The sequence below is a fragment of the Microcebus murinus genome, chromosome 16 (genome assembly GCF_040939455.1).
Source record: "Microcebus murinus isolate Inina chromosome 16, M.murinus_Inina_mat1.0, whole genome shotgun sequence".
NCBI lineage: Eukaryota > Metazoa > Chordata > Mammalia > Primates > Cheirogaleidae > Microcebus > Microcebus murinus.
In genome coordinates, this window is record NC_134119.1 from 65,056,179 (window position 1) to 65,069,128 (window position 12,950).

The 12,950-nt window shown below is 53.8% G+C and overlaps 1 protein-coding gene across 1 annotated transcript in view; it reads right to left on the bottom strand.

The window, feature by feature from the left end:
• Positions 1 to 4,252, bottom strand: part of NOVA2 (NOVA alternative splicing regulator 2) — a 29,617-nt gene extending 25,365 nt beyond the window's left edge. The window contains exon 1 of the mRNA XM_012761474.2: positions 4,140 to 4,252. Within this exon, the coding sequence (XP_012616928.1) occupies positions 4,140 to 4,224 (85 nt within the window). The 5' untranslated portion in view covers positions 4,225 to 4,252. The remainder of the gene's footprint in view (positions 1 to 4,139) is intronic.
• Between the last annotated feature and the right edge of the window lie 8,698 nt (positions 4,253 to 12,950).

Sequence of the window (12,950 nt, forward strand, 5' to 3'; positions counted from 1 at the left end):
GAGAGTTGGCATGTTCTACGGAGGCAGGAGGAGGCTGGGCTGTGACAACGGTACTGTCATTGGGAGCGTGTGGCGATACTGCTGGTGAAAGATGGTGAGGGTGTGGTGTGGGAACGGTTCCACCCAGGAGGGCTGGGACATCGGAAGTGTGATGTCTTTCTGTGAATGATGGCGTTGCCTGTTTGGGTGAGAAATGAAATACAACCGGAGCGTGCTTCTGTAGGGCTGAGACGCTGAGAGGTGTGATGCTGTCTTTGAGTTGTGACTGTCTCTGAGCGCGAGAAAGGCGGATGGGGTATGACTTTCTTGGGGTGAATCACCATTGGATGGCGGAAAAGGGAGATGACATTCTCAGTGGCATTGATAATGATAACAACCATAGTTATTGTTTACTGAGCACTTACCATCTACCAGGCCTTAACGCTATGTGCTTTACATATGCAATCTCATCTAATGCATGCACCCACCCAGAGACGTAGATTTTACTGTGCCCATTTTCCAGACGAGGAGACTGAGGCTCAGAGCAGTGAAATAACTTGCCTGAAAATTCCAGGCCAAGCACACGACAATGACGAGATAGGAATCCTGAAAGATCTCATTCTAGAGCTCTTAACCCTGGTGACATTGTCTTTGATCAAGGGCTGTTAGGAGCAAGACCTGGCTAGTGGAAGCTATATTTGGGGTGTGAGATTTGTGTGTGTGTTTGTATATAGTATATTTTTTGCTTCCTCTATATTTTGGGGGATGGCAGAGGTGGGAATACAGTCCCACCTCTGTACAGTATGGGGGCCATTATAGTCGCAGCTTAAGAGTTACGATCTATACTCAGGGAGGACATTCTTTGTCATTGTCCCACCAGACTGGGGTCATTTATTCCTCTAATGAGTCTTTAACGGGGATTTCCACCCAATCTCTTCACCCAAGGCCTCTGCCCTTAGTGCCTCATCTCCCTCCCAGTGGCATCTGCCAGCCAGTCACGGTGCCCAGAAGCCAGTGTGAACAGCCACCGTCTCTTCTATTGCTCCCATCTGCTCCCAGGAACAAGCAAGGAGGGGCAGGCTGGCGCTGAGGGCAAGAGCCTGATCTGTCCAGTATGCCACAACTTGCTGTGACACCCTGGAAAAAGCCCCTCACCCTTCTGAGCCCCAGTTTCCTCCCCTGAAAATGGGGTTCACTACAGTGTCTACGCACACAATGGGGCCAGGCTCCTGTGGTCAAATCATGGCTCTGCCTCTTATTAACTGGTTGACCTTGGGCAAGTGACTCAACCCCTCTGTGCCTCAATTTTTCATTTGTAACATGGGTGACATAATAGAATTGCTGTAAGGATTAAGGGACTGATCGATGTCAAGCACTTTCCATAATACTTCCTGACATATTGTAGTGCCATAAATGTTAGCCATTATTATAATTCATTATTATTATTATTATTATTATTACATCATAGAGTGTTGGGAAAGGTTATATGAAATTGCATGTCAGGCATTAAACAATAATATTGGTAGATATTATTACTATGATCGTTGTGGTTATTGTTATGTTATTGGGGACGGGAGAGTTGGCATGTTCTATGGAGGCAGGAGGAGGCTGGGCTGTGACTATTTGGCAGATGGGGACACTGAGGCTCAGAAAAGGGGAGGAGTTGACCCAGCGTCCTACAGCGATGGAGGCATATTATTGAAAGAAGCTCTCACTTCTGAGATCAAAGTCCTGGACCCTTGACCAGCCCCGCCCCTGAGTGTTTCTGTCAATGGAGGTCTTTGCATTTCCGGCCTCAGTTTCCCCGGGGGTAAACAGGAGTGGGGGTGGGGAAAAGTCTGGAGGAGATGGTCCCTAAAGGCTCGTCCTAGTTTCCCCATGGCTGAGGGGGGCAGGATAGCACAGTGGTCAAGCACATGAGCTCTGGAAAAAGGCAGCCCGGACTGGATAAATTCTAGCTCTAGCACTTAGGAGCTAGTGACCTTGGGCGAGTGGTTTCATTTTGCTGAGCCTCAGTTTTCCTCATCTGTAAGAAGCAGCTCAAATCATCTCCCCCGAGGGTTGTATTGAGAAATTAACTCACATCTCAGAGCCAAGCTCTTAGTAGGTGCCAAGCAGGTGACTGTTATTAGCGGCTGCGACATCATGACTATTATGTTGTGCAGCCGAGTGATCAGATTTTGAGCATCTCAGTCCCTTTAAGAGAAGGGTGGGGACACCACCTGTCGGGGTGGGGGGAGTGGAGGGCTGGACAGCCAGGCTGGGCTCAGGGACCTCCTGGGTCCCCGACCTTCTCCAGAACTGGGAATGGCAGTGGGGCAGGAAGGAGGGAAGGAAGTCAGGGACATATTCATGTGTGTGCTGGGGGTGGGGGAGCAGGAAGAAGGACAGGAAACTCCCTCCCACTCCTCCTCCAACTTCCCTTTCCTCCAATTTCTGCTGGACACCCTCTAGGCATGGGGGGGGTCCCTGATTCCTGACCCACCTGGATGGGGGGTGCTGGGATGGGAGGAAGAAACTCAGATTCTATTCATCTGGGGGGGAAGGGGAGGGCCCCACCCCCTCCACTACAGCGCACTCTACCCCAGGCCATCCTTCTCCCATCCGGAGGAAAAGGCCAGAGGAAGTGGAGGTTTTGGCAAGGTGACTGTGGGGAGGGGCAGGTCTGCTCTGGGGTCTTCCTCCTGCTACGGAGCCAGTGGTCTGGACTGTGAGGACTCCAACAAGCCCTGCCTCTTCCCCGATCCCCCCACCGCAGGGCAGAAACCTAGAGTCCCCAGCTTGGCTTTTCTTCGCTGGCACACGCACCTCTTCGGGTCACACAGAGAGGGCCCCCCCTGCCTCACACCCCCCTCCTATGCTGTTCAGCAATCTCACACACGTGCACACACGCACACGCCCTCCCTTGTCACACACATGCAGAATCATCCCCACCTCTCTGGTGCCACACACTCGGCCATTTGACACACACACCTTTCCGTGTTACACATATACACACGCTTGGGTGTCAAACGCCACGTTCCCTGTCACACGGGGACCCGTCCTTCCTTTGCCTTATTACACACCCTCGTGCATGTCACCCGCAAGCCCCAGCCTCTCCCTCGTCATACACCCACCGTCCCCGTTGCACACACCCCCTCTGATGTCACTGTTGCACACCTCCATGTGTCACACCCAGCCACAGCCTCTCTGGAGTCACACCCACACCCTTTTCTTGTCACAGCCCCTCAGCAGCTTCTCCTGAGCCCAGCCTGCCCCAGCCACGCCTGTGTCGCACACGCCAAGCCCCTTCCTCTAATCCCCACGGCCTCTCCTGGCCCACGCCCAGGGCCAGCCCATTCGGCGTCCCCCACACACCCCCTTGCATGTCACACACGCCCTCTTGCTTGTGTATCACACTCTGCCACAGCCCCCTCTGGGGTGACAAGCACACACACCTTCCCTGGTCACACATACCCCCCTGAGGGTCTCGAACATGGGGCCCAGCCCCTCTCCTCTCACCTTGTCGCCCTCATACACACCCCCTCTGTGCTGTCATATTCATGATCCCTAATGTCACACATGCAGGCCTTACAGGGCACACACACACCTGTCCCAGCCTCACAGTCTCCAATCTGGCTTTACACACCCACCCCCCCTTTCCTCCATGTCACCCAACACACCCACCCGGCCTGTCCCCACGCACGATCCCGCCCATGGCCGGCACAAGCCTCCCTCTGGGACAACCCTTGCTCAGGACATCCCCAGGGAGGGAGGCTGGGAAGCTCCAGGTCCACAGGCCTCTACTCCTTCCCCTCCCCCTGCCAGGACAGGCAAGCCCGGGGGAACACCCCTGTCCCGAAAGGGTCACATCACACACCCCTCAAGGACACACAGACACTCGCCCGGAGGGACCCACGCCCCCATCCGCTACGGCCCCCCCGCAAGGACACTTATCACCCCCTCCCCCCAACCCTCTCAGACAAAGCTCCCAGCCCCGGGCCTCGGCAAGAGGAGGAGGGGGTCCGGCCCCCGCCCCAACTTCCCCTTCTGTCCCCCGCCTCGGGGAGGGGTGCCCCTACGCTCTCCAGCTCCCTTGCACCTGCCACGGGAGGGGGGAGGATGGAGAAAGGCGAGGCCCCCTGCCTGTGCCCCCACACCGAGCCGCAGCCCTTTCTCACCTCCCGTGTTGCTGCGTTTGGTGCAGACCACCTCGGGGGGCGTTTCGAGGGGCCTCTTGCGGGAATCCGGGGTCTCGGGCTCCATGGGGGGGGCCTGGGGCGGCGGCTGCTGCTGCTGCGGCGGCTGCGGCGGCGGCGGCGGCGGCTGCTGTGGCGGCGGCGACGGCTGCTGGGGAGGCTGGGGTTGCGGCGGCGGCGGCGGCGGGGGCGGCGGCGGCTGCGGGGCCGCGGAGGCCGTGAAGAGGCCGTGCACCGCGCCGGCGGCCATCATCCTCATGGTGGGGGGGGCGGGGGGCGGGGGAGGGGGAGGGAAGGGGATGTGGGAGGGGGAGGGGGCGGCGGAGGGATGGGGGAGGGGGAACCCCCGGAGAGGGAAGGCGGGAGGGAGCCGGTTCTCGGGGGGCTGACAGAGCCTGGAGAGCGGATGTGAGCAGGATAGGAGGGCAGAGGGGGTCTCCGATAGGGCCCGGAGAGAACTGAGGGGTGGGGTCTCTCTCAAGATCACAGAGGCCGGGGACTGGCCGCGCCACTGGGGGGGACGGGACCCCCTTTCTTTGCTCCCCGGAGCAGAGGGCCGAGCCCCCCAGACCCTGCTCGGGGCGGGGGGCCGGAGGAGCGTGGCCGGAGGTGGAAGGCGGAGGCGACCGCTAGTGGGGGCCAGGGGGGCGGCAGGCGCGGGCGGCCGCGGCGACAGGGCTGGCGCTGGTGGCTGCTGGCCCGAGCATCTTCTTCCCGGAGGCTCCCACAGCGGCCTGGCCCCTCCCACTCGCGCAAGGTCACGCCCATGCCGGTCAGGACCACGCCCCTCGGCGCCCCCATTGGTCCACCCTTGAAGCCTGGACCGTGTCCCTCCGGGTTGGCCACGCCCCTCCCAGCCACAGCGAGAAGGACCGCACTCGCCCAGGCTACAATGAGGACCCTGGGCTCCTCCAGGTCTCCCTCACGTCTCACCTTTAACAAACGTTTATTGAGTACCTACTATGTGCCAGGGCCTGTTCCAACCAAGCCCTTCACAGACCTTATCGCACTTAAAGCCCCAAAGTGACCAACTCTCTTATTACCCTCACTTTACAGATGAGGAAACGGCCTCAGGGACCTGACATCACTTGGCCGAGATAACAAATCTCACTTTATGTGTCTTCCAGCCCTAACAGTTGGGAAGTTCCCCCTTCAGATCTTTCATCTATCCTTTGAAGGATCACACAGGGTTGCCGCAAAGGCTCGGGATTTCAATGAGCACTTGAGTTGAAGCAGGTAGCACTGAGCCTGGTATACACTGGCTCTCCATTCAATCAGCAGGACTCAGAGCCCACCTACTAAATGCCAGGCACTGCCCAGACGCTGGGATACACCAGGGGACAAAACAGTCTCGGCCCTTGTGGAGTATTATTATTCATGTCATTAAGAAAACTGATTTTCAGATGTCAAAGCAAGGCCCGGGAATGCAATGTGGCTTGTCCAAGGGCACACAGCTTGAGAGAGGGAAACAGGAATTTGAACACAGGACAAGTCTAATTGCAGAGCCAGAAGTCACTGGAAGTAGGGGGCCCTTTCTTAGAGTGGATCATTCCCAAGACTCTGTTCTCCGATACATGAATTTTCTTCTTTCTGGATTCCTAGTCTCCAAGGATTCTTTCCTTCCTAGGTCAGCCAGAGGCAAGATTAGGTCCGAGGGGGTCTGGAGGGGGGTAGTTGTGGTCGCTGGAGGATATCTGGTGCTGTGGGATCTGCTCCACTCTGCTCCCTGCCCCTCCCTTGCCACGTTCTCAGGTCCCCAGGATGGGGGGTAGCAGATGGCCTGGGGTGGATGGGGTGGCTGCCCATCTGTCCCCTCCCCCCCCATTGTCCCCAGAGCCAAGGGGCACTGGAGGGGGTTGTGGTCCACTGCAGTCTGGATCCTCCCCCTCCATCTTCCTGGAGGGAGCTGAGGAGCTGGTTGCCATGGAGATGAGGAAGAGGCAGAGGGATGCAGGGAGAAGCTGGGGTCAGGACGAGACCCATACCTTCTTAGACCCTCTGAGTCGCATAGACTCACACCACACAGGTATATATCCGAACACCCATGAAGTTGGGTGTGAAATTTCTCTCTCACACACAGCCACAGCCACAAAGGCCCTGCTGCAGCTAAACAGGTGCACGGACTGAACACAGTGTCACACAGGCACACTCACAAGGGCCAGGCCACACACACACACACACATACGCACACACAATGCACACTCAGTCATGTGGACTCAAAGCCACAGCACAAGCTCTCACACACAAATAGACACACGTCTAATATCCAGGTAATCACATCTAATAGCCAAGTGTGTCCCAGGTGCCACGACAACTCCACACTCGGACCCACACACTCTGAGAAATGACAAAGATGTGATGAAAGCCACAGGACATACATGGTTTATGTTATATAAGCCATACTTATCAGCGACATATGCTCTATAGATGGAAGAAGACTCAGGCATGCCTTGCTCACAAATTGAGTAAACACACACATTTAGATACACGGCCCGCATAGTCTAACACACACAATGACCGGACCTCACGGGCTGCACAGTGACACACGTACAACACACATGGAATGCGTATGCTGCTCAGCGCCCACCCCCGAGTCATGCCTGCAGCCCTAACTCCACACTCCCCCCACAACCCTCCCGTTTGGACACACACAACAGCACGGTCGGTCACGCACTCACACTCACACACAAACACAAACCTCCAGCTAGATATTTTTAAACTCAGGCTAGTTCTGCTGCCATGGCAACCGCCCCAAACCCATCACCATAGCAACCCAACGTCAGCTTTCCAAGCAACAAATCCTGGGGGATTGCAGGGCCCCAATCAGAGGCTGGTGGAGGGGGCTGCTGTACCCTCTGCCATCATCCGTGCCACCCTTGTGCCCCCACCCCAGAACTTTTAGGGGAGTGGCTATTCTAGGCTGCGTAGGGGCCAGAGTCATGCACACTAGAGACCCAGACCAACCTGGGGCAGTCCCAAACCTGTACTTTCCTGCCACCCTGGCAGAGCTGAATGGAGGGCTCATTGGAGTGAAGGTCAACCCACACCTGGACACACACAGTCTGGGTTTGAATTCTGGCTCTGCCATCTACGTGCTGTGTGACTTGGGCGTATCCTTACCCTCTCTGAGTCTCACATTCTTTAATTTGGAAAATGTTGCTGCTTTTGCTTTTCATACCATACCCCTTTAAAGGACGGTTGTGAGTTGGTGGTTACAAATCCAGGCAGATTTGCATCCAAATTCTGACTTTCCCACTTCCCAGGTGTGTGAACTCAGGCGAGGGCCTTCCCCTCTCTGTGACAAAGCTGCGGGACAAATAGTAGTCCAGTTACATAGGGTTGTTGGGAAGATTCCCTAACCAAGAGGTGTGGCGACTGTTCTAAGAACTTTGCATGTAGGCCGGGCGAGGTGGCTCACACCTGTAATCCTAGCACTCTGGGAGGCCAAGGCGGGTGGATCGCTCAAGGTCAGGAGTTCGATACCAGCCTGAGCAAGAGCGAGACCCCGTCTCTACTATAAATAGAAAGAAATTAATTGGCCAACTAATATATATAGAAAAAATTAGCTGGACATGGTGGCCCATGCCTGTAGTCCCAGCCACTCGGGAGGCTGAGGCAGGAGGATTGCTTGAGCCCAGGAGATTGAGGTTGCTGTGAGCTAGGCTGACGCCACGGCACTCACTCTATCCTGGGCAACAAAGTGAGACTCTGTCTCAAAAAAAAAAAAAAAAAGAACTTTGCATGTATTCTAACTTATTTGTTTTAAGCATGACCTTATGGGTAGGTTACTATTATTACCCCCATTTTGCAGAAAAAGAAAACTGAGGCCCGGAGAGCTTGCCTGGGGGCGGGGTCACATACCTACAAAGTTTTGAAGGATGGGATTTGAACCCAGGCGGTCAAAGTCATGTCCTTAGCCATTTCTCTCTCCTACCTATCAAAGAGGGGATTTGGAGAAGGGAGATAGAGTGGTAGATTCTTGGGAATGCTTTCTAGCATTTGTTTTCTTGGATGAAAGACCTCAGATTTCCAGCCTGCAGAATTGAGTTGAAACGCTACTGCTGGCAGGGTTGTTGGGAGAGTCGATGGCAGCTTGAGTGCAAGGCAGCTTGCACCCGTGGGGCTTTGAGGATGGGCTGGCACATGCGTGCTCTGTGCAGGTGCAAAGCAGGGCAGGGCAAGCGGGCAAGGGAGCAGGTTTTCCATGTGCAGGAGGGAGCCTGGCTGGGGCTCAAGCCTCAGCCTTCCCAGCCTTGGTGACCTCAGGCACCAGCTTGCTCTAGTCTAAGTCTCAGTCTCACCGCATATCAAATGGCAACCGGGACCATACTCAGGGTGTAGCGAGAAGTCCATGAACAAAAGCAGGTAAAACTCCTTGGCCTGGGTCTTGGCAAAGAGATGAGTCTGAGCTACTATTAATATCATCCATCCACTCAGTACATGTGGTCTGGGAGAGGCAGAATGGTGCAGTACAACATTTTGCAAACTTTTTTTTTTTTTTTTTTTTTGAGACAGAGTCTCACTTTGTTGCCCAGGCTAGAGTGAGTGCCGTGGCGTCAGCCTGGCTCACAGCAACCTCAATCTCTGGGGCTCAGCGATCCTACTGCCTCAGCCTCCCTAGTAGCTGGGACTACAGGCATGCACCACCATGCCCGGCTAATTTTTTGTATATATATTTTCAGTTGGTCAATTAATTTCTTTCTATTTTTGGTAGAGACGGGGTCTCACTCAGGCTGGTTTCGAACTCCTGACCTTGAGCAATCCGCCCGCCTCGGCCTCCCAAAGTGCTAGGATTACAGGCGTGAGCCACCACGCCCAGCCTTTTTTTTTTTTTTTTTTTTTTTTTTTTTTTTTGAGACAGAGTCTCTCTTTCTTGCCTGGGCTAGAGTGAGTGCCATGGCAACAGCCTAGCTCACAGCAACCTCAAACTCCTGGGCTCAAGCGATCCTCCTGCCTCAGCCTCCCGAGTAGCTGGGACTACATACAGGTATGAGCCATCACGCCCGGCTAATTTTTTGTTTCATTTTTAGTTGACTGGCTAACTTTTTCTATTTATAGTAGAGACAGGGTCTCACTCTTGCTCAGGCTGGTCTCGAACTCCTGAGCTCCAGCAATCCTCCCGTCTCGGCCTCCCAGGGTGCTAGGATTATAGGTGTGAGCCACCACGCCGGGCCATGCAAACTTTTTTGACTCATAGTAAGAAATACACTTATGTCATGATGTGAGGCATATAAAACTGAAACAGAAGTTTCCTGAAATCATACTTCACCTATACCTTAGTCTACATTATGTCTATGCTATGTGCACAAAGTCTGATCCAGTGTATTCTAGTCTATTTTTTTTTTTTTTTGAGACAGTCTCGCTTTGTTGCCCAGGCTAGAGTGAGTGCCGTGGCGTCAGCCTAGCTCACAGCAACCTCAATCTCCTGGGCTCAAGCAATCCTCCTGCCTCAGCCTCCTGAGTAGCTGGGACTACGGGCATGTGCCACCATGCCCGGCTAATTTTTTCTATATATATTAGTTGGCCAATTAATCTCTTTCTATTTATAGTAGAGACGGGGTCTCACTCTTGCTCAGGCTGATTTCGAACTCCTGACCTCGAGCAATCCACACACCTCGGCCTCCCAGAGTACTAGGATTATAGATGTGAGCCACCGCGCCCTGCCTATTCTAGTCTATTCAAACATGCTGGTTGATGTCACAGCCCGCTAACCAGTTGTGACTAACAGTATGGAAAGCCATGGTGTGGAGGTTACATGTTGGGGTCCTTGAGTCACTGTGGGATTTTAAGCAGGGAAGTGACATGGGCATCAAAGAGGTGATAGAGGGTGCTGGCCAGACTGGGGCCTGGGATGGAGCCAGAACAGACTGGGGGGAGCGGCAGGGGGGAGGGCTTCCTTGCCCGGACCCCTGGGCAGGGGCAGGGGAGATGGAGAGATGGGATCGAACGCCAACACATAGAGCTTTGCACAAAAGCTTTGCATAAAAAGACAGGGAAGGCAGATACTCATCTACTCAGCAAGGACTTACTGAGCACTCAGCATGTGCTGGGCACCGTTCTAGGCACTAGGGAGAGATATAGCAGTGAACAAAACGGACACAAGATCCTGGCTTCATGAGCTCATGTTGGGATGTCTCATTGGAAGAAGAGGAAGGAGCCCAGGGAAGCCGGAGGAGGACAGTGGGGGAGGGGAGGGTGGGCACAAAGAGGCCATAGTGTTAGGCAAGGAGCAGATAGTGCAGGGCTTCGAGGACCACTGTAAAGATGCCAATTTGACTCTGACGAAAGTGGGAGCCATGGGAGGGTTCGGAGCAGAGGAAGAAGGTGAGCTGACTTAGCATTTATCACCAGATCCTTCTGACTGCACGGGAAGAACGTGATGTCCGAAGCAGAGCTAGAAGTAAGGAGCCCAGTGAGGAGGTGACTTGGACCATCCAGGTCAGAGGTGGTAGTGGCTGGACCAGGATGACAGATAGCCATGCGCCTGGGGAGACATCTTGGAGTCCCAGTCCCCCCTTGTGACTTTGAGGAAGTCATTTCACCTCTCCTCTGCAGCCCTCAACAGTCCAGAGACTGTCTCCCCATTTACAAATGAGGACGATCACCAGGGATCCACCTCTCGGGGCTCTTGTGTGGTCTTAGTGTCATTGAGCGTGGATAACTCTTGGCCCAGAATGACATTACAAATACTACCTGCCACTGTCACTGATACTATCCTCCAGGTTCTCCAACCTGGGCACTCGTGTGTATTGTCCAGGGGTGCAAGGGAGGGTTTGGGGAGGGGGACGAGGAGAGGAGGTTTAATTTTGCGTGCTGATTGTGTGTTTATCTAGATGGCAACATTGAGGTCCACGAGGGGCTTTCGCTTGCCCGGGAGGCCATCATGAGTTGGGGGCTGAGCCAGGGCTAGAATCCATCCCTGTGTCTTGATCTCAGGCCCGAGTTCCTGGTCCTGGCTGCCACCTTGGTGATTTGGGCATCTGACCAAGTCCCCTCCCATCCTCCTGCCTCAACATCCTCCTCTGACTCCCTGCTGCCGCTGGGATAAATTCCAAACTTTTCTGGTTGCTCAGGCCAAAAACCTTGGCGTTGTCCTTGACACCTCTTTTTCCCTCACACCGGCATCCACACCATCGGCAAATCCTCTCTGCTGTAACTTTAGGTTCCAAATCCGATCCCATCTCTCCACCTGCATCGCCACCACCGGGGGTCCCCCATCCAGTCCCACCTGTACTCTCCAAGGAGCCTCCTCCCTCGGCCCCCACTTCCACCCTTGCCCGGCCTCTCCCACCAGCAGCCAGAGCCATCCTTTTCAAAGGTGAGTCAGATCGTACCCTGAGTCGTATCCAAAAGAAATAAAAACGGGATTTCTGTAGGAACATTGAGGAGCAATCTATATTGCTGTATTTCTTGCCTCGGGTTGCGGAAGAAGAAGGAGCTTTCTGTGCATTTTCTCCACGGGGTGTGACTTCACATATAGCATGCATGGGAACCCAAGGCTCAGCGAGGCTAAAGCACTTGTTAACAAGTGGGACTGTCACAGAGCTGGGCTCTGAACCCTGGTGGCCTTGCAGCCTGGCTACAGGGGGCTTCCCCACGCCGCCTGCCTTTCTCAAGAACTCTTTTCCCTCAGCCCTGGCACCTCCCCAGCCCATGGTCTCCTCCTTCCCTGGGGAGCTAGATGTTTTCCCGGCTTAGACCCACGAGTGCGTAGCCTTGTGCTGATTCTATGCAATCATCTTTGGTTGAATTTAATTTTAGTAATTCCACCCCTTCATCTGCACCCCCCACAGGCACCCACTCTTATATGCTTAATTTTTGGCCTTCCAATTCTTTTTCTATTCTTTTATCAAGATCCATGTGTATCCTTAAAGTCAGTGTTGCTGGATGTATGTTTTAAATTTATAAAAATGCTCTTGAGCGACAAATCTCATTATCTTTTCTTTCTTTGTTGTCTTCGAGAGCTCTCTAGGTGGCTACGCTTATTTCTGGCTCAAGATGAGTGCGTTTTATAGACCCTGAAGAGGCTGCCTGGGTTCAAGTGCCATCCTCACTCCTCACTAGCTGAATGACCTCGGCCGAGTTACTTAACCTCCCTGGGCTTCAGTTTTTCCATGTGTAAAATAGGAGTTGTTAAGGAATGGTACTTGGCTCATAGGATTGCTGCAAACTGGCAGCTTAAAGCATTCAGCAGTGGACATTTACTGGGCACTGGACTGATGTTAGCGGCTCCCTCTTTTACCTTGCTGTATAGTATTCCACTGGGTGTTCCTATTCTACTTCTCCAGCTCTAATGATGGATATCCAGTTTCTTCCAACTCCTTGCTACCTAAAACCCACACTTCAATGTGTGTTCTCACACACAGCTCATTTATGTGCCTGGCGGAGAGTGGGGTCATTGGGCCATCGGACATCCTCATATTTAATTTCTTTTCTTTTTTTTTTTTTTTTGAGACAGAGTCTCGCTTTGTTGCCCAGGCTAGAGTGAGTGCCGTGGCGTCAGCCGAGCTCACAGCAACCTCAAACTCCTGGGCTCAAGTAATCCTGCTGCCTCAGCCTCCCAAGTAGCTGGGACTACAGGTATGTGCCACCATGCCCGGTTAACTTTTTCTACATATTTTTAGCTGTCCAAGTAATTTCTTTCTATTTTTAGTAGAGATGGGGTCTCACTCTTGCTCAGGCTGGTCTTGAACTCTTGAGCTCAAAGATCCACCTGCCTCGGCCTCCCAGAGTGCTAGGATTATAGGCATGAGCCACCGTGCCCGGCCCAATTTCTTAAAGTATTGCTAGATT